This window comes from Saimiri boliviensis, chromosome 9, assembly GCF_048565385.1.
Source record: "Saimiri boliviensis isolate mSaiBol1 chromosome 9, mSaiBol1.pri, whole genome shotgun sequence".
In the NCBI taxonomy this organism is placed as follows: Eukaryota; Metazoa; Chordata; class Mammalia; order Primates; family Cebidae; genus Saimiri; species Saimiri boliviensis.
The window spans coordinates 76208736-76230931 of record NC_133457.1 but is presented as its reverse complement, the minus strand read 5'-3'; the positions used below and the strand labels follow the sequence as shown (position 1 = coordinate 76230931).

At 40.3% G+C, this 22196-nt stretch overlaps 1 protein-coding gene across 9 annotated transcripts in view; it reads left to right on the top strand.

Annotated features, from left to right (window-relative positions):
- Positions 1 to 22196, top strand: part of KIZ (kizuna centrosomal protein) — a 114361-nt gene that overhangs the window by 35304 nt on the left and 56861 nt on the right. For all 9 annotated transcript variants that reach the window (XR_012519284.1, XR_012519283.1, XM_010343716.2 and 6 more), the window contains one exon: positions 115 to 430. Coding sequence is in view for 7 of the 9 variants with exons in the window: in XM_010343716.2 (XP_010342018.1) it covers positions 115 to 430 (316 nt within the window). In the remaining 2 variants the exon portion in view is untranslated. The remainder of the gene's footprint in view (positions 1 to 114; positions 431 to 22196) is intronic.

The following is a 22196-nucleotide window of genomic DNA, read 5'->3' as shown; positions in this document are numbered from 1 at the left end:
AATGAATTGTGGGTTGCTCCTCCATGTTTTTAACTGATGAATAATTCTGCTGTGTGTTACCTTGCTTCCCCCTGAAGTCAGAGATTGGTAATCGATTAATGTCCTCACTTGCAGATCATCTTGCTCATGGGGACCCAGAGTCACAAAAGCCCTTCAGAAAAATGCAGGAAGAGAAGGAGGAGGAAAGTTGGAGCACCAGCAGTGACCTCACTGTTTCTATAAGTGAAGATGATCTGATTTTAAAGAGCCCAGAACCACAGCCAAATCCAGATGGCAAAGTGGAGGGAGAAGATGGAATAGAGGCCTTAAAATTAATCCGCTCTGAGCAAGAAAGAGATGCCCTATCTACTGAAAAAAATAATTGTACTTTGCAAACCCTAAGCTCTCCTGATTCAGAAAAAGAATCCTCCACTAACGCACCAATAAGAGAGTAAGCCATTCAATTTTTTTTCCTACTGTTCTGTTTTTAATTGTAGACATTTTTAGAGACCATTCCACTGGGAATGTATTGTTGAGCACTCAGCCGTGAATGTCTAAATTCCTTAAGTCTCATATCTAGTCTTTTAGGTAAGAACTAATTTTCTTTCTTTCTGTCCTTCCTTCTTTCCTTCCTCCCTCTCTTCCTTCTTTCTTTCTTTACCAAAATAGCTTTAAAAGTTTGAATATCATTGAATCATGGTGATTGACAGCTTATATACACATAATCCCTGTTTAACTTGTAAGTCATTCCCCAACCCCCTACTCTCCAGCCTTTCAGAAAATAAATCTGTTTTGAAGTTTTGGTACCACGGAAGGTGACAGTTAAACTTACTAGGAATGCAGCGTCAGAGCCTGAGAACTTTATACCCAATTAATTTGCTTAATCCTTACAGTCCTTGCCATAGTATCATTTTTGTCATCTGATTAAATATGAGTTAATAAGTTCTTCTAGTTGTATATATTACAAGCCATCCTTTTTTGAATGTAAATAGGAAACATTGGAATCTCCAATGTTAAATGGGAACATCAACTTTATACATTTTGAGAACTTACAATATCCAATTGATAAAAGCGCATATATGCTTTTGTGCTACTGATTGGAGTTCTTGCACTATGGATCAAAGAACCAACATGGTTCCTGTCTTTGGGAAATTTGATTTATTGGGGAGGCAAGCCAAATGGATTTTTCTAATAATAATACTTCTGTCATCAAAGAGGCGCAGGTAATACGTACTACATCATCATGGACAAGTTAGTACTTTGGTAGGCTAACGCATAATATACTTACCCAGGACTCAGTCTTTTTCTGAGGTGAAAAAAATTGAGTGTGTGTATGGAATTCCTACTTAACATTTCTCTAAGAGTCAAGAATGTTCATTCTGTCTCCATTCGAATGACTTTTTTGTAATCATCTTGGAGGCATAAAGTCAAGCTCTTTGGAGTTTTGGCATATTGTTTCTCAATAGTTAATGGAAAATATGGGCATGTGGGGAATTTTGAATATTTCTCTTAATAAAATGTTCCCAGAATGAAAATGTCAGTCAGCAGTGGTTGTTTCTGTTTCTGTATTATCAAATTTGCTACTACTGATTTTCTGGGTAAAAATATTCTCTAGAAATAGGTCGAAGGTGGTTTTAAATGATGCTAGTTAACTTGCTGACATCACCACTGCATTTGAGGCTCCACATTTTCTTAATTTATTGTTTAGCTGAAGCTCTTCCCCTTTGCTCTGAGGGTTATTAGTCTGAGACTATAGCATCGTATTTATAGTGCTAACACTATAACCCCAACAGTTTAGTATTTCAGTTTACTTTCAGGTCTGTTGAGGGCCTGGAGAAAAATCACTTGAATGAATTTAATTAGCAAAAATGCATAAATGGGACAAAGAAGGACATATAGGAGCATATGATCCAGAATGTAGAATCTGTGCAGCTCCTTGAAGGCTGTATAGGCTTTGAAGGAGGAGGAGGAGAAGGGAAAGAGCAAACAGAGTTTGGAGGAAAACACAAGAAGGAATGCAGAGCAGAGAACACAGAGGGAATTGGGGGTCGGGGGAGGGGCGTGGGCAGAGCAAAGAGCCCTGTGGGCAAGGAGAGCCTTTTGGAGTTAAGGTTCAAAATGCCACCTGGGTTGAGGTTAAGAAAGGCCTGTAATATCAGGTTGATGAATTTAGAGTTCACTTTCTATGCTTTGTAGAGCTGTTCAAGGTTATTTTAGGAGGAGGACAGTGTGATGAGGCTTGACTTAGGAGGATTAACCTGACAGCATTAGGTTATTAGGATTAATTATCCGTGTGGTAGGCAGAAGTGTAGATGGTCCCAAGACTCCCATTCCCTGTTGTATGCGCCATGTGTAATCCCCTTGCCTTGAGAGTGGGCAGGATTGGGAGTCTGATGGATTTTACTCTCGTGGTGAAGCTATGTCACATGACAAAGGTGAAGGATATTGCAGATATAATGAAGGTCCCAAATCAGTTGGTTTTGAGCTAGTCAAATAAAGATTATCCCAATTGGACCTACCTAATCAGATGAGACTTTAAAAGAGAGTAGACCTTTACTGAAGTCAGTGGCATGATCTAAGCTCACTGCAACCTTTGCCTTCCGGGTTCAAGCTATTCCCCTCCTTAACCTCCCAAATAGCTAGGATTACAGATGTCCACCACCATGCCTGGCCAATTTTTGCATTTTGGGTAGAGACCTGGTTTTACCATGTTGGCCAGGCTGGTCTCAAACTCCTGACCTCAAGTGGTCTACCCTTCTTGGCCTCCCAAAGTGCTGGGATTAGAGATATGATCCACTGCATCCAGCCTGAAGCCAGAGAGATTTAAAACAGCTAAGATACTCTCCTGTTTGCCTGAAGAAGCAAACTGTCATCTTGTGGGAAAGATCACATGACAAGAAATGGCCTGCAGCCTCTCGGGGCTGAGGGGCTCAGTTCTGCAGCCCCAAGGAAATTGATTCTGTCGATAACCAGTGAGCTTGGAAGAGGTCTCTGAGCCTAAGATGAGATTGCATCTCCAGCAGACACCTTCATTTCAGCCTGGTGAGAACTTGAGCAGATGACCCCACTCACCCAGATTCAGACTCCTGTCTCATGGGAACTATTAAATAATAAATTTATGGGAATTTGTGATACAGCGATAAGAAAAATAATACAACTCAGTTGAAGAATTGGAAGCTAGGATTGTATGGATTGAAGTGTCTACCCGTAATGACTGGAAACAAGCTAAATTGGACATGTTCAGGGTTCGTTGTGGGAATACATGGTAACAAGGTATCTGAGTGAGTGATCCAGCAGCCAAGGTAACCTGTGCTTCCCCTTACCATGTATCCTCACCATCTGAGCAAGTGCGTTTTCACACTGTGGTAAGCAGTGGTAGAACATTATAGACTGATAGGGACTTTAAAAGTGGGTGTGCCTATCCGCATTAACCAACAAGCAGTTTTTCATGCTAGTGGGTTTTTTGTTTCACTATATATGTGTGTGTATATATATATGTGTGTGTGTGTGTGTGTGTGTGTGTATATATATATATATATATATATATTTTTTTTTTTTTTTTTTTTGAGATGGAGTTTTTGCTCTTGTCACCCAGGCTGGAGTGCAATGGCATGATCTTGGCTTACTGCAATCTCCGCCTCCCAGGTTCAAGCTGTTCTCGTGCCTCAGTCTCCTGAGTAGCTGGGATTACAGACATGTGCCAGCACATCCAACTAATTTTATATTTTTAATAGAGATGGGGTTTCACTATGTTGGCCAGGCTGGTCTTGAACTCCTAACCTCAGGAGATTTGCCCACCTCCAAAGTGCTGGGATTATAGGCATGAGCCATGCGCCTGGCCTGCTTTGTTTTATATGTCAATGCATAATGACATGTATCCACCTTTACAGTATCATTAAAAAATAGTTTATTTGCTTGAAGATCACCTGTACTCCATCTACTCACCCCTCTTCCTTTAACCCCACTTGAACCCCTGGCAAGCACTGATCTTTTTAGTGTCTTGTCTTTTTCCAGAATGTCAAGTAGTAGGAATTATGTAAAAAGTAGTCTTCTCAGATTGGCTTTTTTCACTTAGTCATGTATATTTAAGGTTCTTCCAAGTCTTTTTATGGCTTCATACTTTATTTTTAGCGCTGAATAGTATTCCATTTTCTGGATGTACTGCAGTTTATCCATTCACCTACTGAGGAATATCTTGGTGGCTTCTAGGTTTTGCCAATTACGAATAAAGCTGCCATAAATATCTCTGTGCAGGTTTTTGTGTGGACCTAAGTTTTTAACTCATTTGAGTAAATACCAAGGAGTGTCATTGCTGAATCATATGTAAGTCTATTTTTGGTTTGGGGTTTTTTTATTTTTTATTTTTGTGGGTACATAGTAGGTATATATATATTTATGGGGTACACGAAATATTTTGTACACATGGTAAATGGGGTATCCATCCCCTGAAGCCTTTATCCTTTGTGTTACAAACAATCCAATTATACTCTTTCAGTTATTTTTAAATGTACAATTATTATTTACTATAATCATCCTGTTGTGCTGTCAAATACTAGATCTTATTCATTCTTTCTAAGTTATCTTTTTATACTCATTAACCTTCCCCACCTCCCCTCACCCCAAACCCTACTACCCTTACCAGCTTCTGGTAACTGTCTTCTTTCTACTCTGTTTCCATGAGTTCAATTGTTTTAATTTTTAGCTCTCCCAAATAAATGAGAACATGCAAAGTTTGTCTTTCCATGCCTGGCTTATGTCACTTAACATAATGACTTCCAGTTCCATCTATGTTGTTGTAAATGATAGGGTCTCATTCTTTTCTGTGGCTAAATAGGTAAGTCTATGTTTAGCTTTGTAAGAAACTGCTGTGCCATTTTTGCATTATCACTAGCAGTGAATGAGAGTTCTTACTGCTCTATCTTGTCGGCATTTGGTATTGTCAGTTTTTAAAATTTTAGCCATTCTGAAAGGTGTTTAGTGGTATGTGATTGTTTTAATTTGTAGTTCCCCAATGACATGTGATGTGGAACATCTTTTCATATGTTTATTTGCCATCTATATATCTTCTTTAATGAGATGGCTGTTCAGATCTCTCACCCATTTTTAATTCAATTATTTTCTTATTGTTTCTTATTGTTGAGTTGTAATAGCTCTTTCTGTATTTTAGATACCAGTCCTTTATCAGGGGGATAGTCTATGGCTTGTCTTTTCCTTTGAATAGTGACTTTTACAGAGCAGAAGTTTTAAATTTTATTTTTTAAAATGTATTTTGATTAGCTGGGCATGGTGGCACGTGCCTGTAATCCCAGCTACTCAGGAGGTTGAGGCAGGAGAATTGCCTGAACCCAGGAGGCGGAGGTTGCAGTGAGCCGAGATCGCACCATTGCACTCCAGCCTGGGTAACAAGAGCGAAACTCCGTCTCAAAAAAAAAAAAAAAATGTATTTTGTTTGTTTGAGACAGGGTCACACTCTGTTGCCCAGGCTGGAGTGCAGTGGGTAGGATCATGGCCCATTGCAGCCTCAACCTCCCCACGCTCAGGTGATCCTGCCACCTCAGCCTCCTGAGTAGCTGGGACCACAGGTGCATGCCACCATGCCTGGCTAATTTTTAAAAAATTTTTTGTAGAGATGTGGTTTCGCCATGTTGCCCAGGCTGGTCTTGAGCTCCTGGGGTCAAGCAATCTGCCTGCCTTGGCTTTCCAAAGTGCTGGGATTATAGGCATGAGCTTGTATTACCATACCTAGTTTAAATTTTAATAAATATTTTTTAATGGATTGCACTTTGGGTGTTGTATCTAAAGACTTATCACCAAACCCAAGGTCACCCAGATTTTCTCCTGTACTATTATCTAGAGATTTTATAGTTTTACATTTTACATGTAGATTTATGATTCATTTTGACTTAATTTTTGTGCAAGATATAAAGTCATTGTCTAGATTCAAAAAAATATATATATATATTTTGCATGTGTATGTCCATTTTTCAAGTACCATTTCTTAAAAACTGTCTTTTTTCTATTGAATTTTCTTGGTTCTTTGTAAAAGATTAGTTGTCTATATTTGTGTACATCTATTTTGGAGCTCACCGTCCTGTTCCATTGGTCTGTTTGTCTATTCTTTCACTAGTACCACACCCTCCTGATTATTGCAACTTTATTGTAAGCCTGGATGTCATATATAGTGCCAGTCCTCTGACTTTAATTCAGTACAGTGTTGTCTCCTCTGGGTCTTTTGCCTTCACGTATAAACTGTAGAACTAGTTATATATGTATATCTCAAAACAGTTATTGAAATTTTGATTTGGATTGTATTGAGTCCAGAAATCAAGTTAGGAAAGAACTGACATCTTAACAATATTGAACCTTGTTGTTCGTGAATATGGAACATCTCTCCACTTATTTATATCTTTTTTGACTTCTTTCATCAGAGTTCTGTCATTTTGTTGATGTGGCTCTTGCACATATATTGTTGGTTTATAAGGTTTTTTTGGTGCTAATGTAGTAAATAAAAGATACTGTGCTTCTGATTTTAAATTCCAGTTGTTTATTGCTGGCATATATGAAAGCAATTGACCTTATATCCTGCAACTTTGCTGTAATTGCTTGTTGACGCCAAGAGATTTTTGGTCAGTTTGGTATTTTCTGCATTTAAAAAGCATGTTATCTGCAAACAAAGGTTTATTCCTTCCCAATATGTATGTTTTTTAATTTCCTTTTCTTGTCTTATTGCCTTAGCTAGGACTAATTGCATTGACTAGGTGTGATCAGAGGGGACATCCTTGCCTTGTTCTTGATTTTATAGGGAAAGCATCTTGTTCCTCACCATTAAATATAATGTTAGCTGTATGTAGGCTTTTTGTAGATTTTCTTTATCAAGTTGAGGAAGCTCCCCTCTTCCCTTCTGTTTCTAGTTTGCTGAGAGTTTTATCATGAATGGATGTTGGCTTTTGTCAGGTGCTTTTTCTGCACTTAATGATATGAACATATGGTTTTTCTTCTTTAGCTTGTTAATATGATGGATTATACTTACTGATTTCATATGTTGAATCAGCCTTGTATACCTGGGATAAATCCCACTTGGTCACAGTATATAATTTTCTTATATGTTGTTAGATTCAATTTGCTAATGTTTTATTATGGATTTTTGCCTCTATGTTTATGAGGGATTGTTCAGTTGTTTTCCTTTGTTGTAATATCTTTATCTGGTTTTGGTGTCAGAATAATGCTCACTTTATGGAACAAGTTAGGAAGTATTCCCTCTGCTCCTATTGTTCTGGAAAAGAGTATAAAGAATTGGTATAATTTCTTTCTTAAATGTTTGATAGCATTCACCGCTGAATTCATCTAGGTCTGGTTTTGGAAGGTTAAATATTGATTAAATTTCTCTAATAGATATAGGCCTGTTCAGATTATCTGTTTCTCTTTGTGTGAGTTTTGGTAGATTGTGTCCCTCAATGAATTGGTCCATCTCATCTAAGTTACCAAAATTTGGGCATAGAGTTGCTCATAGTATTCCTTTATTATCCTTTTAATATCCTTGGGCTTAGTAACGATGATCATTTCTGGTATTTGTATCTTCTGATATTTCTCTTGTCTTTTTTCTTAGCTACTTTGGTGTTACGGACTGAATGTTTGTGTCTCTCCCCAACTCCCCAAATTCAGGTGATAAAAGTTAAATTAGGTCACACAGGTGAGATCCCATATAAGAAGGTGCTCATGCTCTTGTAAGAAGAGAGACACCAGATCTCTTTCTTCCATCATGTGAGAGTGCAGCGAGAAGGCTGCCATCTGCAGGCCTCAGCAGGAACTGAGCTGGCCGGCACCTTGACTTTGGACTGCCAGCCTCAAGGACTATGAGATACAATTTAATTGTTAAGCCACCTAGTCTATGGCTTTTTGTTTGGTCTGAAAGCATACTTCCTATGACTACTCTTTTAAATTTCTTGGAGTGTGTTTTATGGCCCAAAATGTGTCCTGTCTTGGTGAATGTTCCAGGTGGCTTTAAGAAAAATGTGTATTTTGCTCTTATTGGATGAAATAGCCTATAAATACCAATTAGGTCTAGTTGATTAATGGTACTGTTCAGTTCAACTATATCCTTACTGTCTGCCTGCCTGCTGGATCTGTCAGTTACTGATAGAAGTGTGTGCAGATCTCCAACTGTAGTAGTGACTGATTGACCTACTTCTCCTTACAGTTCTGCTAATTTTTGCCTAAGTATTTTGATGCTCCTTTGTTAGGCACATATACATTAAGGATGTTAATGATATTCCTAGGTATTGATTTTTTGGTATTTATCCTGCTTGGTGTTCTCTGAGCTCCCTGGATCTGTAATTTGGGATTTTTCATTGATTTTGGGAATATCTCGGCCATTATTACTTCAAATATTTCTTCTACTCCTTTTTCTTTCTTCCCCTTCTGGTATTCCCATTGCATGTATTTACACCCTTTGAAATTGTCTCACAGTTCTTGGATATTCTGTTCCAGTTTTTAATTTTTTTCTTTCCACTTCAGTTTGGGAGGTTTGTGTTGATGTATCTTCAAACTCACTGATTCTTATCTTAACTATGTCTAGTCTGCTGGTGCCCACCACAGACATTCTGTATTGAGTTTGATGTTTACTTTTGTTTTCAAAGTTTATAGACCATGTAAATTAATTCTTTCTAAGCCCTTACACTAAATAATCAAACTACTCTCCCTTCCAATTAGAGTACCATAATTGAAAATACCATTCTATAATTCCATTTTGATTCAACCAAAATTTCCTGGACACCTGCTGTGCCAAAAGCTCTCCTCTTGTTAGTTGTGAGGTTGTAGCAGTTTAAAATAGAATTCTTCAGTATCCTCTTGTCAAAAGATGGATTTCCATCCACTTCCTTTGAATCTGGGTGGGCTTATGACTGTTTCAAAAGAATGGAACATGATAAAATTGTTGCTGTATGACTTCTTTTTGGTTGTTGTTGTTTTTTGAAACGGAGTCTTGCTCTGTTGCCCAGGCTGGAGTGCATTAGTGCAATCTCGGCTCATTGCAACTTCTGCCTCCTGGGTTCAAGCAATTCTTCTGCCTCAGCCTCCTGAGTAGCCAGGATTACAGGTACATACCACCATGCCTGGCTAATTTTGTATTTTAACTAGAGATGGAGTTTCACCCTGTTGGCCAGGCTTATCTGGAACTCCTGACCTCAGGTGATCCATCTGCCTTGGCCTCCCAAAGTGCTGGGATTACAGGTGTGAGCCACCATGCCTGTTGATACATGACTTTTGAGGTTGAGTTATATTCAAAAGGCCTTGCAACTTCTACCCTATTCGCTGGAACTCTCACTGTGGGAACCATGAGCCACCATATTGGAAGTCTGATCATTCTAGGGCTGAAATTATGTGTCGGTGCCCCAGTCCATAGTCCTTGCTAAGCCTTATCCTTCCAGTCATCCCCACCAAGGTGCCAGGCATGTTGGTAAGGCCTTCTTGGACTCTCCAGACAAGTCCATCCACAGGCTAAATATTCTTGATAATATGTGAAACAGAAGAATCACCCAGCCACTCCCTGCCTGCTTTCCTAATCCACAAAAGCATGAGATATAATGACTTTAAACTACTAATTTTTCAGGTAGTTTGTTATGAGTCTATAGAAAATGTGAAAAGGGCTACATTCTTTTAACATTAAATATGGAGCACCTGCTCTGTGCTGGGCATTGTTCTTGCTCTTATGGTATTTACGATCATGCTTGTGGAGGAGAGGAAGGAATCATAAACCAGTAAACAGTCTGTGTGAAAAGTATGACAAAGGGCCAGGTGCCGTGACTAACGTATTATCCTAGCATTTTAAGAAGCTGAGGCAAATGGATTGCTTGCGCTCAAGAGTTCGAGACCAGCCTGGGCAACATGGTGAAACCTCATCTCTACAAAAGATGCAAAAAAAATTAGCCAGGTGTGGTGGTGCACACTTGAGCTATTTGGGGAGGCCGAGGCAGGAGGATCACTTAAACCCAGGAGGTTAAGATTGCAGTGAGCCAAGATCGTGCCACTACACTCCAGCCTGGGTGACAAAGTGAGACTCTGTCTCAAAAAAAAAAGTATTATGATGAAGAATAAGCAGGTTAAGTAGCTAGAGAAGGCATGGGTGCATTTTAATATAGGATACAAGATGGTGGAGCAAGGTCTCTGTGGTAAATGGTAGTTGAGTAGGACCTGAAGTGAGAGAGTTGGTAAGCCACATTCAGTTGCGCCTTCTCTATCCACTTAACCTGATCTATTCTGGTGTGTTCTCAGCTCACAGCAACCTCTGCCTCCCGGGTTCAAGCAATTTTCCTGCCTAAGCCTCCTGAGTAGCTTGGATTACAGGCACACACCACCACACCTGGCTAATTTTTTGCATTTTTAGTAGAGGCGAGGTTTCACTCTGTTGCACAGACTGCTCTCAAATCCTGACCTCGTGATTCGCCCGCCTTGGCCTCAAAAAGTGCGGGGATTACAGGCGTGAGCCACTGTACTCAGCCTATGTGTTTGTTCTTAGTTTGTGCTTCCTCTCTTCTCTGGGGGAGAGAGGAGAGCAGGATGGGATATATCTTGAGAAAGAGCAGACTAGGCACAGGGAACCACAGTACAGAGGCCATGCAGTGGGAGCATACTGTTTCCTGGAACAGTAAAGTGGCTGGTGCACCTGAATTTGGACTGGTGATGGGGATAAGGGAGAGGCTGGGGTCGGAGAGTATCAGTGTGCCACATCGTAAAGTGTCAGTAGGCTGAAGGAAGGACTTTGGATTGAACCTCAAGTGGAATGAAGAGTCACTCTGGCCACTTACAGAAAATAAACTGGGGGAAAGGGTGGGAGCAGGGAGTGTTGTTTGGAGAATATTGCAAAGATCCTGTAGAGAGGTGCTGTTGCTTTGGACTGTGGTGGCAGCAGTGGAGTGGTGAGAAGTGGTCAGATTCTTGATATATTTTTATGTAAAAGAACCAGCTGGATTCTTTATGGATTGGGTGTGGGTTATGAGAAAGGGAGCAGAAGGATGGCTCCAAGGTTTGGGGGCAGAGTGACTAGGAGAGTAACCAATTGAGTTATTTATTGAGATAAGGAACATGTAGGAGGCACAGACTTGAGAGAAAGAAAAGAAAGACGTTCTGGGTATGTTACATTTGAGATGACTTTTTGACATTCACAGGGAGATGCTGAGTAGGCAAATGGATTTCATGAACCTGGAATTCGGAGAGAGGTCAGGGCTAGAGAAACAAATTTGTAAATCATCAGGGTATAAATGTATTTTAAAGCCATGGGCCATAAGAACACTAGAGAGTGAATATAAATAGGAAAGCGGCCCAGGGCATGACTCCATGTTCAGGGTCGGGAAGATCAGAAGGAATCAGGAAAGGAGTCTTGAGAAGATGCTGCAGGGAAGAACGAGGAGAACCAAGAGGGGGTCTTGTGCTGCAGGTGCCAAGTAGAATGTTTCAGATGAGGTTTAGAAAGCTCAAATAATTTGCCCAAGTCACAGAGGTACAGCTAGGGTCTAAACTAGCAGTCTGAGCCCAGAATGCATGCTCTTACTTTCTGTTTTCTACCAACTAAATCACAACCCTTCAATATTACTGACTCCGTGCCAGGCACTGTTTTAACACCTTTATTTACAATCATTTAATCCTATTATCAGCATCATTTTACAGATGAAGAAACTGAGGCACTTGGAGTTATGTAATATATGGAAAGTCATAAAACAGCTGTGTGTGCACCAAATTGGCCCTCTGTGTCCAGAGTTCATGTTCTTAACCCTATGCTGTCTCCCAGTAAATCTTTACTACCTAGATAGTAGGAGTATCATCAAGGATAATATTTTATAAGGTTAAATAGGAAGCTCAAGAAGCAAATTAGATTCTTTAATTAGAAAAAGAAAAAAGAAAAGAAATTAAACAGTGTCAATTTGACCTTTTGCTCCGTCCATATTGATTTTTGTGCTTTCCAGCCTCAAATAGGCTGATAAAGTGCTATGTGCCTTTATTCAAGCTTGAACAAAGTACTTGCAAAGTTGCTTTGTTCTCTCTCCCCCTGGAGTGTGACTGAAAACAGAATGTAATGCTGCCTTTTAAACTAAGTCACATGAAAGCCTTGGTTTCTCAAGGTCATAAAAATGTGATCACATAGATTGAATCCCATCCAGTGATTTTAATTTAGCCCCTCTTCAAAGTTAAATGTAGGAAAGAAGTTACTGCATCTGAGAAAAATTTGTTGCTGAAAGTCATGTGCCTGGAATAATAGGTTTGTACTATGTTCTTTTGGAATTGACCCTTAATTCACTTTATAAAGAGCTGGAAGCATATTTAGAAATTCAGCTTTCCTGCAGATGTGATGATGCCTTCAAATGTCTGTTCTCAGTTGTCTGTTTTCATCAGCACAGTTGCTTGTTTTTCTTGAACATGACCTTTGCCCCTCAACACAGGTGGCCCCTGAGCCTTTTCTTGCCACCACACAGATTCTGGCCTTTGTTCCCAAAGTAAGGCTATGCATTATACTTCTGGAAAAATAACCCAGTGCCAGTAGGTGTGGCCATCAGAGTATTCCCTTTGTTTTTTACCTGTCACTTAATTCTTATCTTGCCTATGCTTTTCCTGTTAGCTCATCTAGTTTGATCTGAAAAATCTAAGACTTTCATTATCCTGACTTTGGTTTAAATTTTTAAAAGTCCAAACCAGGTTTCTAAGAAGGGAATAGTCCTGAGACGTGATCCTCAGCAAAATGGGCAGTAATCATAATCACAGTCATTGTTACTTGATGTCTGTATAGGAGATGTTAAAAGAAGTCTCCATTGGCCAACTTGAATGAACCCAGTTCCCCATCCTTTGCCAGCCATCTCACCATATAGGCTTCTAGCCTCAGTCAGAAGAACATGAGTGACAAGGAACAAAGGCAGGGGTTAGATAGGAACTGAGAAGCACTTGTAAGGGTCACAGCTCAGGTCAGGGCACAGGTCACTAGAAGACTGAGACTTAATCCACAGACCATAAAAGCTTCCCCTCCCCCATACCTTGCCACCACATCAATAGGGATCCTGTATAGTAGCAGGAAACTATTATACAACTGAATGAACCACATGTCTCAGACCTTAGTTAAGAAGTCTCTAGGAGGCCAGGCATGGTGGCTTGCTCACGCCTGTAATCCCAAAACTTTGGGAGGCCAAGGCAGGTGGTATCACTTTCAGTCAGGAGTTTGAGACCAGCCTGCCCAATGTGGTGAAGCCCAGTCTCTACCAAAAAATACAAAAATTAGCTGGTCATGGTGGTGCTTCTGTAGTCCCAGCTACTCAGGAGGCTGAAGTAGGAGGATCGCTTGAACCCAGGAGGCAGAAATTGCAGTGAGCCAAGATCGTGCCACTGTACTCCAGCCTGAGCAACAGAGTAAGACCCTGTCCGAAAAAGAAAGTAGGCCAGGCATGGTGGCTTATGACTATAATCTCAGCACTTTGGGAGACCAAAATGAGTGGAGGTCAGGAATTCGAGACCAGCCCAGCCCACAGGGCAAAACCTCATCTCTACTAAAAATATGAAAATTAGCCGGCCATGGTGGTGGGTGCCTATAATTCCAGCTACTTGAGAGGCTGAGGCACAAGAATCACTTGAACCCAGGAGGCAGAGGTTGCAGTGAGCTGAGATCACACCACTGCACCCTCTCTTGGGTAACAGAGTGGGACTTTTCTCAAAAACATAAATAAATAAGTCTTCAGGGAAACCTAAAGACAAGGGAAGAAGACAAAAACAAGGACACCCAAGGAAATGTTAGCCTCCGATACCTACATTTGTAGCTACAACAAACAACAAACACAGCCTAACTTCTAGCCAGATGAACATAAAAGCTCACCCTGAAGGCCTGTTTACATAGTCACCCTAAAGGACTATTTACCTAGTATGTCATGCCTGGCTTTCAACAAAAAAATTACAAGGCACACTAAAAGGCAAAAAAAAAAAAAAAAAATACAGTTTGAATACACAGAGCAAACATCAGAGCTAGACTCAGATATGGCAGATGTTGGATTTGTCAGACTAGGAATTTAAAATAACTGATTAATATGCTAGGGAGCTAGGGCTCTAAAGGAAAAAGGACAATGTGTAGGAAAGTATGGATAATGTAAACAGAAAGATGGAAATTATAATAAAGTAATTCTAGAATTTAAAAACTCTGTAACAGAATGAAGAATGCCTTTGATGGGCTTATCAGTAGATTGGACTTGGTAGAGAAATGATACGTAGCTAATTTCACTTATCATGATGTCTTCAGAATTCATCCATGTTAGGACATGTCTCAAAATTTCCTTCGTTTTTAAGGCAGAATAGTATTTCATTGTATGTATATGTTCTTTGTCCCTGCATCTATTGATGAACATTTTGGTTGTTTCTAAATCTTCACTATTTGAATAGTGCTATAATGAACACTGAAGTGTTCCTCTCTAAGGATACCTCTTTGAGATCCTGATTTCAGTTCTTTTGGATAAATACCCAAAATTGAGATTGTTGGATCAAATGGTAGTTCTACTTTTAGTTTTTTGAGGAATCTCCATACTGTTTTCTATAGCATCTGCGTGATTTTACATTCCCACCAACAGTATACTAGAGCTCCAGTTTTCTTCACATATTTGCTAACACTTGTTATCTTTTGTTCTTTTTGATAATAGCCATCCTAACAGATATGAACTGATATTTTTCTCTGGTTTTGATTTGCATTTCCCTGATGATTAGTGATGAGCATTTTTTCATATACCTGTTGCCCATCTGTATATTTTAGGGAGACATTGGAGAAATGTTTATTTAAGTCTTTAGCCCGTATTTTAGTCTGTTAATAGTTTCCTTTGCTATGCAGAAACTTTTTAGTTTGATGTAGTCCCACTTGTCTAGACATTTTTGCTTTATTGCCTGTGCTTTTGGTGTCATATCGATGAAATCTTTGCCAATGTTAAGAAGCTTTTTCCCTATGTCTTTTTCTAGGAGTTCTAAAGCATCAGGTCTCACATTTAAATCCTTAATTCATTTTGAGTTGATTTTTGTGTGTGGTATAAGAGTCCAGTTTTATTCTTTTGCATATGGATTTCCAGTTTCTCCCAACAGCATTTGTTAAAAGACAGTCCTTTCCTCATCATATATGCTCGACACTCTTGTCAATGATCAGTTGACTGCATTTGCATGGATTGATTTATGGGCTCTCTATTCTGAATGTTCCATTGATTTATATGTCTGTCTTTATGCTAATATATACTGTTTTGATTACTGTAGCTTTGTAATATATTTTGAAATCAGGAATGTGATGCCTCCAACTTTTTATTCTTTCTCAAGATTATCCTGACTATTCATGGTCTTTTGTGATTCCATGTGAATTTTACTCTTAGTTTTCTATTTCTGAAAAAAAAATTCAGTTGAGATTTTGATGGAGATTTCATAGAATCTGAAGGTTGCTTTGTACTATGGACATTTTAACAATATTAAATCTTCTAATCCATCAACATGGATTTTTTTCTATTTGCTTATGTCTTCTTTAATTTCTATCATCAGTGTTTTGTAGTTTTTAGCATGGAAGTCTTTTACTTCCTTAAGTTTACTCCTAAGTATTTTATATTTTATCCTTATTGGTGCTATTGTAAATGGGGTTATTTTTTGAATTTCATATTCAGACAGTTTGTTGTTAGTGTATAGAAACACAATTGATTTTTGTATGTTGATTTTGTATCCTAAAACTTTACTGAATTCATTAGGTCTAACAGTGTGCAGCATGTGTGTATGTATGTGATCTTTAGAGTTTTCTGTATATCATGGCATCTGAGCAGAGGCCTGGAGATAAGCCAGCATGCCCATATCTGGGAACTGTTGTCATTCCAACTGAAGGAGTGGCTCACATGCCAGCAAATAGCAGTGCTGCAGGCCCAGGGGATGCAGTCAGGGTCTGCAGAGTGCCTTTTCCTCATCTCTCCGGTCCCTACACAAGAGCAGCCACCTCGTCTTGCCTCTAGCTGCCTTAGCCACACCAAAGGCAAGGGTTCTGTTGTTAACTCAGATTTTTTAAAAGGGCAACGAGGTGACACGTTAGGGGGCAGGACGCACATTTGTCATTTTAAAATACCTCCTTCAATTCTTTCCAGTGAAACATAAATTTGAATTACTGAAAAGCTATCTATCAGAGTTCTTTTTTTTTTTTTTTTCCTTTTAATACAGGGTCTCACTCTGTTACCCATGCCAGAATGCAGGGGCATGATCTTGGCTCACTGCAGCCTCTGCCTCCCTGGTTCAAGTGATTCTCATGCCTCAGCTTCCCTTGTAGCTGGGATCACAGGCATGTGCCACCACACCTGGGTAGTATTTGTATTTTTAGTAGAGACGTGGCTTTACCATGTTGCCCAGGCTGGTCTTGAACTTCTGACCTCAAGTGATCCACCCACCTCGGCCTCCCAAAGTGCTGGGATTACAGGTGTGAGCCACTGCATCTGGCTTCAGAGTTCCTTTTTAAAACTTAGTTTTCGGGCATTGTTGAACATGCAGCTATTAGTTATCTTGATATATCAGGATGCTGTTGGCCTCCAATAACAGGAACACTGTCTCAAACACATGTGCTTAAACAAGAAATACATTTGTTATGTCTCATTTCTGGAAGTCCAGAAGTAGAACAGGCCATGGAATCGCTTGGTACTGCCCTTCACTTTTGTTGTCAAAGACCCAGAGCCTTTCCATTTCCCTACTCTGACATCCTCAGTGTTGACCTCTTGCTATGGCCAGGAGCAAAGTGACAGCAGCAGTGCTATTATGGACTGAATGTTTGTGTCCCTCTAAAATTCATTATGTTAAAGCTGTAACCCTCAGCATGATGATATTTGGAGAAGGGACCTTTGGGAGGTAATTTGGGTTAGATGAGGTCAGGATGGTAGGGCAGTCATGATAGAATTAAATGCTGTTATAAGAAGAGACACAAGAGCACGCTGTCTTTCCCCTCCTATGTGAGGACACAGTGAGGAGTGAGAAGGTGGGTAAGTACCAAGGACCCCATCTAGACACTATAGCCTAATAGCTTCCAAAGACAGGAAGAGACTCTCTCTTCTTGGGTCTCTGTTAGAAGCAAGGAAAGCATTCAGTACACTTCCCCTTGCATCTCGTTGACCAAAATTTGTTCAGAGACCCATTCCTAAGTTAATTACTGGCAAGAGTATATATTTGGCCTAGACTAAGAAGCCTTTTCTGTAAAAGACCAAATAGTAAGGCCGAGCATGGTGGCTCACACCTGTAATCCTAGCACTTTGGGTAGCCAAGGTGGGTGGATTGCCTGACCTCAGGAGTTCGAGACTAACCTGGGCAACACGGCAAAACCCCGTCTCTACTAAAAATACCACTAATTAGCTGGGTGTGTGTGTGCGCACCTGTAATTCCAGCTACTCGGGAGGCTGAGGCATGAGAATCAGTTGACCCTGGGAGGTGGAGGTTGCAGTGAGCTGAGACTGTGCCACTGCACTCCAGCCTGGGCAACAGAGCAAGATGGTCTTCAAAATAATAATAATAAATATTTTAGGCTTCTTTTCTCCTCCTTTTCCCTCTGTCTTCTCTTTCAGTATATGCTTAAGAGCTATACAACATCAGGCTGTGACTCGATTTGGTAACCCCTGGCTGGATTTGGTCACACCTGATTAGTCAGTAGACTGACTAATCACAGTCTACTGAATCAGTCAATGGGTATTGCCCCATGAGTTATACAAGAGAGAAGTTGATTACTGAACAAAATGGGGTTCTACAAAAAGGAAGAAGAGGGGCGGACGTTGAGTAGGCAACCACAGCATTGCTAAATTTGGTCCAAAGAAAGGTTAGTAGATGTAGGAAACAGCCAAAGGGACTGAGTCTAGAGACAGAACTCTACCCCAGCAAGGTGTTTGACCTGTGTCCGGTGGGTTAAACTGGGAATGCTACAGGCAAGTTGTCTGGGATGAATAGATATTGCTTTTATAATCAGAAAAAGAAAATTAAAACCATCTTTCAGAAATGTTCTAGAATTCAGTTATGTGATGGCTGCACAACTCTGAGTATACTAATAAAAACTATTAAAGTGTTAGTGAATTAGTGAATTTTATGATCAGTGGATCATATCTCGGTAGAGCAGATAAAAATAAATTTGAATTCCAAAGCTTAAAAAGCATGTACCACAGCTCTGGGGTGCTTGCCCTGTAGAGGCAAGAGTGCCTTTGGCTCTGGGGCTAGCTTCACGGCTTTCATGAATGGCCTTGGAAATCTTCCCATAATGGGAATGTTTTAATGACCATTTCTTTTTACATATGTGCTAAATATTCTTCAGGACATGCAAAACATTTTGTATTTTATAATCAAAGAGTTGGCATGCTTACAATGAAAATAAAACTGATACAGAAACAGTAAATTACAGGATTTATTTTTGGTCCTTTTTACCTCTTTTTAAAGTGTGTTTTCTCTTTGTATGCACTGGGACTCTTTCATTGCACATGTCAGTGCAGTCCAGTGGAAGACAGGCTGGCTTTGCCCAAGCCTCAGATGGTACCAGTGGGCTCAGGATTTTTTTCAACCTGAAAAAAACAGAACCCCTGTTCTGTGAAGGGGTTAAGTTTGGGATCCATAGAGTTATCAAAGAGGGAATTTTTTTTCATTTCATAAAGGATGTCTGCCACCATTACAAATGATGCTTGGCTATTAAAAATGGGTGATGGGTTCAGGCAATTTAAGGATGTAGGGAAAAATGTGTGCTGGGTTCCCTCTTTAAGGCGGAGGGAAATATGTATTAGAAATTCTCCCAGGCCTTCCAGCTCTCCAATTAAGAAACTTTTTAAAAAAGTCACATGGGAGGGGGTTAGTTCTGAAAATTAAAATGAAGCAGAATGATGAGGTCTGTTCAGAGGCCAAAGTGGGGAAAAGGCAAGGGTTTTGCTTGTACAGCCTGTGCTGCAATGAAGAGGACATTAGTGCAGACAGACGGTACCCTGCCCATCAAATGTAGCCCATCATTCAAGCTGTCAGCTGCATCACACCGTTTCCAGGTAAAGAGAAGGAGCCTTGTTTCCTGGGTAAAGAGAAGGAGCGTTGTTTGCTGACCCCTGGTCCACAGCCTGCCGGGCTCGCCTTGCTCTGCTGGCCTTTGTGTCGCTGTCCCCTCCTTCTCTCCTTTTTGGCATTGTGTTCCCTTCAAGTGGCCCCCTGGAAGGGACCACCCAGGGGGCTGCACAATGGAGACTGAGGTAGCCACCAAAACACAGGTTTTGTAAGACAGCCCTTTAAAAGAAAAATACCGTTTAACTATGTGTGTGTTTGTCCTTTCTACAACTGTTTTGTGTGGCAAACAAAACCCTGTATACAGACTTCACTGTGGCTTCGCATACAGCTGTTCCAGCCATCGGGTGTCAGCCTTGAGATAGTCGCTTCCAGTTTATTTTCCCAGGACACTAATTCTTGATGTGGTTTCTAGTTACCTGCTTAGATTTATGGCCAAGAAATGTGATATCAAAACAAGCAAATTATACTGGCTTGATTAAACTTTTTTTTTATCAGTAGTCCTCAGAGTTGACAGCTGGATATTGCTCTTGGGTGAAATTTGCCTGTAATGCTACTTAACAAAAGCTAGCAGCCCAGAATTCAGTTCTCAATAGCCATTTACACCTCTGTAAAAGGATTAGCGCTAGCCAATTGTTATACTGTTTAAATCTTAATTTGCATCCTTATGGAGGTAGAGCTTCTACAGACCTCTCTGGTTCCCAGTTGGATTTATGTACCTGTAGATGGGAGAGTCACTAGAGATTTCTCTTATTGATGAGGGTGCTAAATTGCTTCGGGATAACCTGTATGTCACAAATACTGAATTAGCCTCTCAGGTTCCAACTGGCAGGCAGTAGTCTGCTTTGGTTCATTAGTAATATTTTGTAGCAGTTGTGGTCTTTGAGTGTTTAGTACCTGGATGCATTATTCTACATCTGTTTCAAGTAAAACTTTTCATGGGTCTTAGGAGGATTCTTTATATATATATATATATATATATATATATATATATATATATATTATTGCATTTTAGGTCTTGGGGTACATGTGAAGAACATGCAGGATTGTTGCATAGGTACATACATGGCAATGTGATTTGCTGCCTTTCTCCCCATCATCTATATCTGGCATTCCTCCCCATGTTATCCCTCCCCAACTCCCCACCCCTGGTGTACCTCCCCTAGTTCCCCTCCACAGACCCCAGTCTGTGATGCTCCCCTCCCTGTGTCCATGTGTTAGGAGGATTCTAAATGTTGATTGTAAGCAACAAATTTCCTTGGGAATTATATGCAAAAACCAAAACCAGAACGTGATAGTTTTAAAAGTAGTCTTTTTCTATCCAGACCATATATTTTTAAAGATCAAAGCCTGTTTATGTTTAGAATTGCCCTGTCAATAAACAATAGATGAATTTGTCTTTTCATAGTGTAAAGCTGGAACTGCACATCAATTTCAGATGCCCAGCCTAGGCCTAAGTGAGTTCTAATTGTAAGACGGAGTGGCGGGGGGGGGGGGGGGGGGGTGGGGGAGGGTGGGCAGGGAGGGAAACTAGCAGGTCAGGAGCTTGGCAGGAAGAGATGGTATTAAACTGCATTAAATGGATGAAAATTGATGGAGTTTGGAATGCTTGGTTGGAATGAAAACAAAGCTTGGGGCATTTTAATGACCACCTTATTACCAGTTCCACTATTTTTCTCTCATAAAGCATTTGTTCATTTATTAAACAAATAGTTATTAAGTATCCATCTCAGGCATGGTGTTAGCCACCGAATTTAGTGATACTGCATGTGGAGTAAAGAGAATTGTTTTGGTTGCTGAGAGTGGTGAGGATGGTAAACATAATTTAAACAGACTGCAGCCTGAAAGTTTTCCATGTAATAGACATGCCAGGCAGAAGCAAAGTAGATACAACTGTTTATAAATGAATATTGCCCTTTTAAGAAACATTAAAGAAATTGAATGCATTGGGTGGAAGGGTTTTTGGGGTACTCCCCAGAAAAGGTTGTTTTGAGCCTATGGGGAAAGCATGGTGGCCAGGCATTCCTGGGGAGGTGAACCTCGGCAAAGGCTTTGGCATTCCAAGAAAGCAACCACAACTAAATTATTCTTTGCATTTTAATTTTGGAAAATTTTTGAGGCAGTGACTGGATATTTGTTGATCTTCACAGAGACTAAAGAAATCATCATGGTTTAAAAACTAAAATATGGGCTGGGCGCGGTGGCTGAAGCCTGTAATCCCAGCACTTTGGGAGGCCAAGGCGGGTGGATCACGAGGTCAAGAGATCGAGACCATCCCGGTCAACATGGTGAAACCCCGTCTCTACTAAAAAAAAAAAAAAAAAAAAATCAGCTGGGCATGGTGGCGCACGCCTGTAATCCCAGCTACTCAGGAGGCTGAGGCAGGAGAATTGCCTGAACCCAGGAGGCAGAGGTTGCGGTGAGCCGAGATCGTGCCATTGCACTCCAGCCTGGGTAACAAGAGCGAAACTCCGTCTCAAAAAAAAAAAAAAAAAAAAATTAAAATACGAAATAAGGAAGCCTGTTCCTTTTGCTTTAATATGTCTTTGTACACATGCTAAAAGAGAACAGAGGGCAAGGAAGCATCCAAGAGAGAACTTACTTTGTTGATTTGTACCTGAACAGAATTTTAGTATATGAGGTTAAACAACAAATTTGTTTTGTTTTTTGAGGGGAGGAGATGGAGGTTGTTTAAAAGGAAAAAAAAAAAAAAAAGCAGCCCAGACTGCTACCAGTAAAAGGAGTTTAGTGAGAGAAGGCATTAAAGCAGCCCGGAGCTCCCTTATGGAGAATGTTTTAGTTTATCCCACTCACAAACCCTCTTTGTTGGGAACTGTCCAACCCCAGCTCCTGCTGGCAGGGAGGAGTACACTGGGATTGAAAGAAAGGAAACCAGGGCTTCAAGGAACAGGACCAGGACAGAAGGTAGGGCCAATCCCATGAGAAGATGGAAGTTGAGTTTCCTAGCCAGTTTTTTTGCATCACTGGAAAACAGTCGGAATTGAATAACAAAGGTTGGCTGCCTTGCCTCTTCCCACCTTTCTGAATACAGGTATTCCTGAATTCCATGTTCATCACTTAGGGAACACATAAGCTTCCCTGAAAAATCAACTGATGCAAGGCAGATTAATAGGAGAAAAGACTCGTGACATTTATTTTGATGTGCACAGCACAGGGGAATTACAGGAGAATGA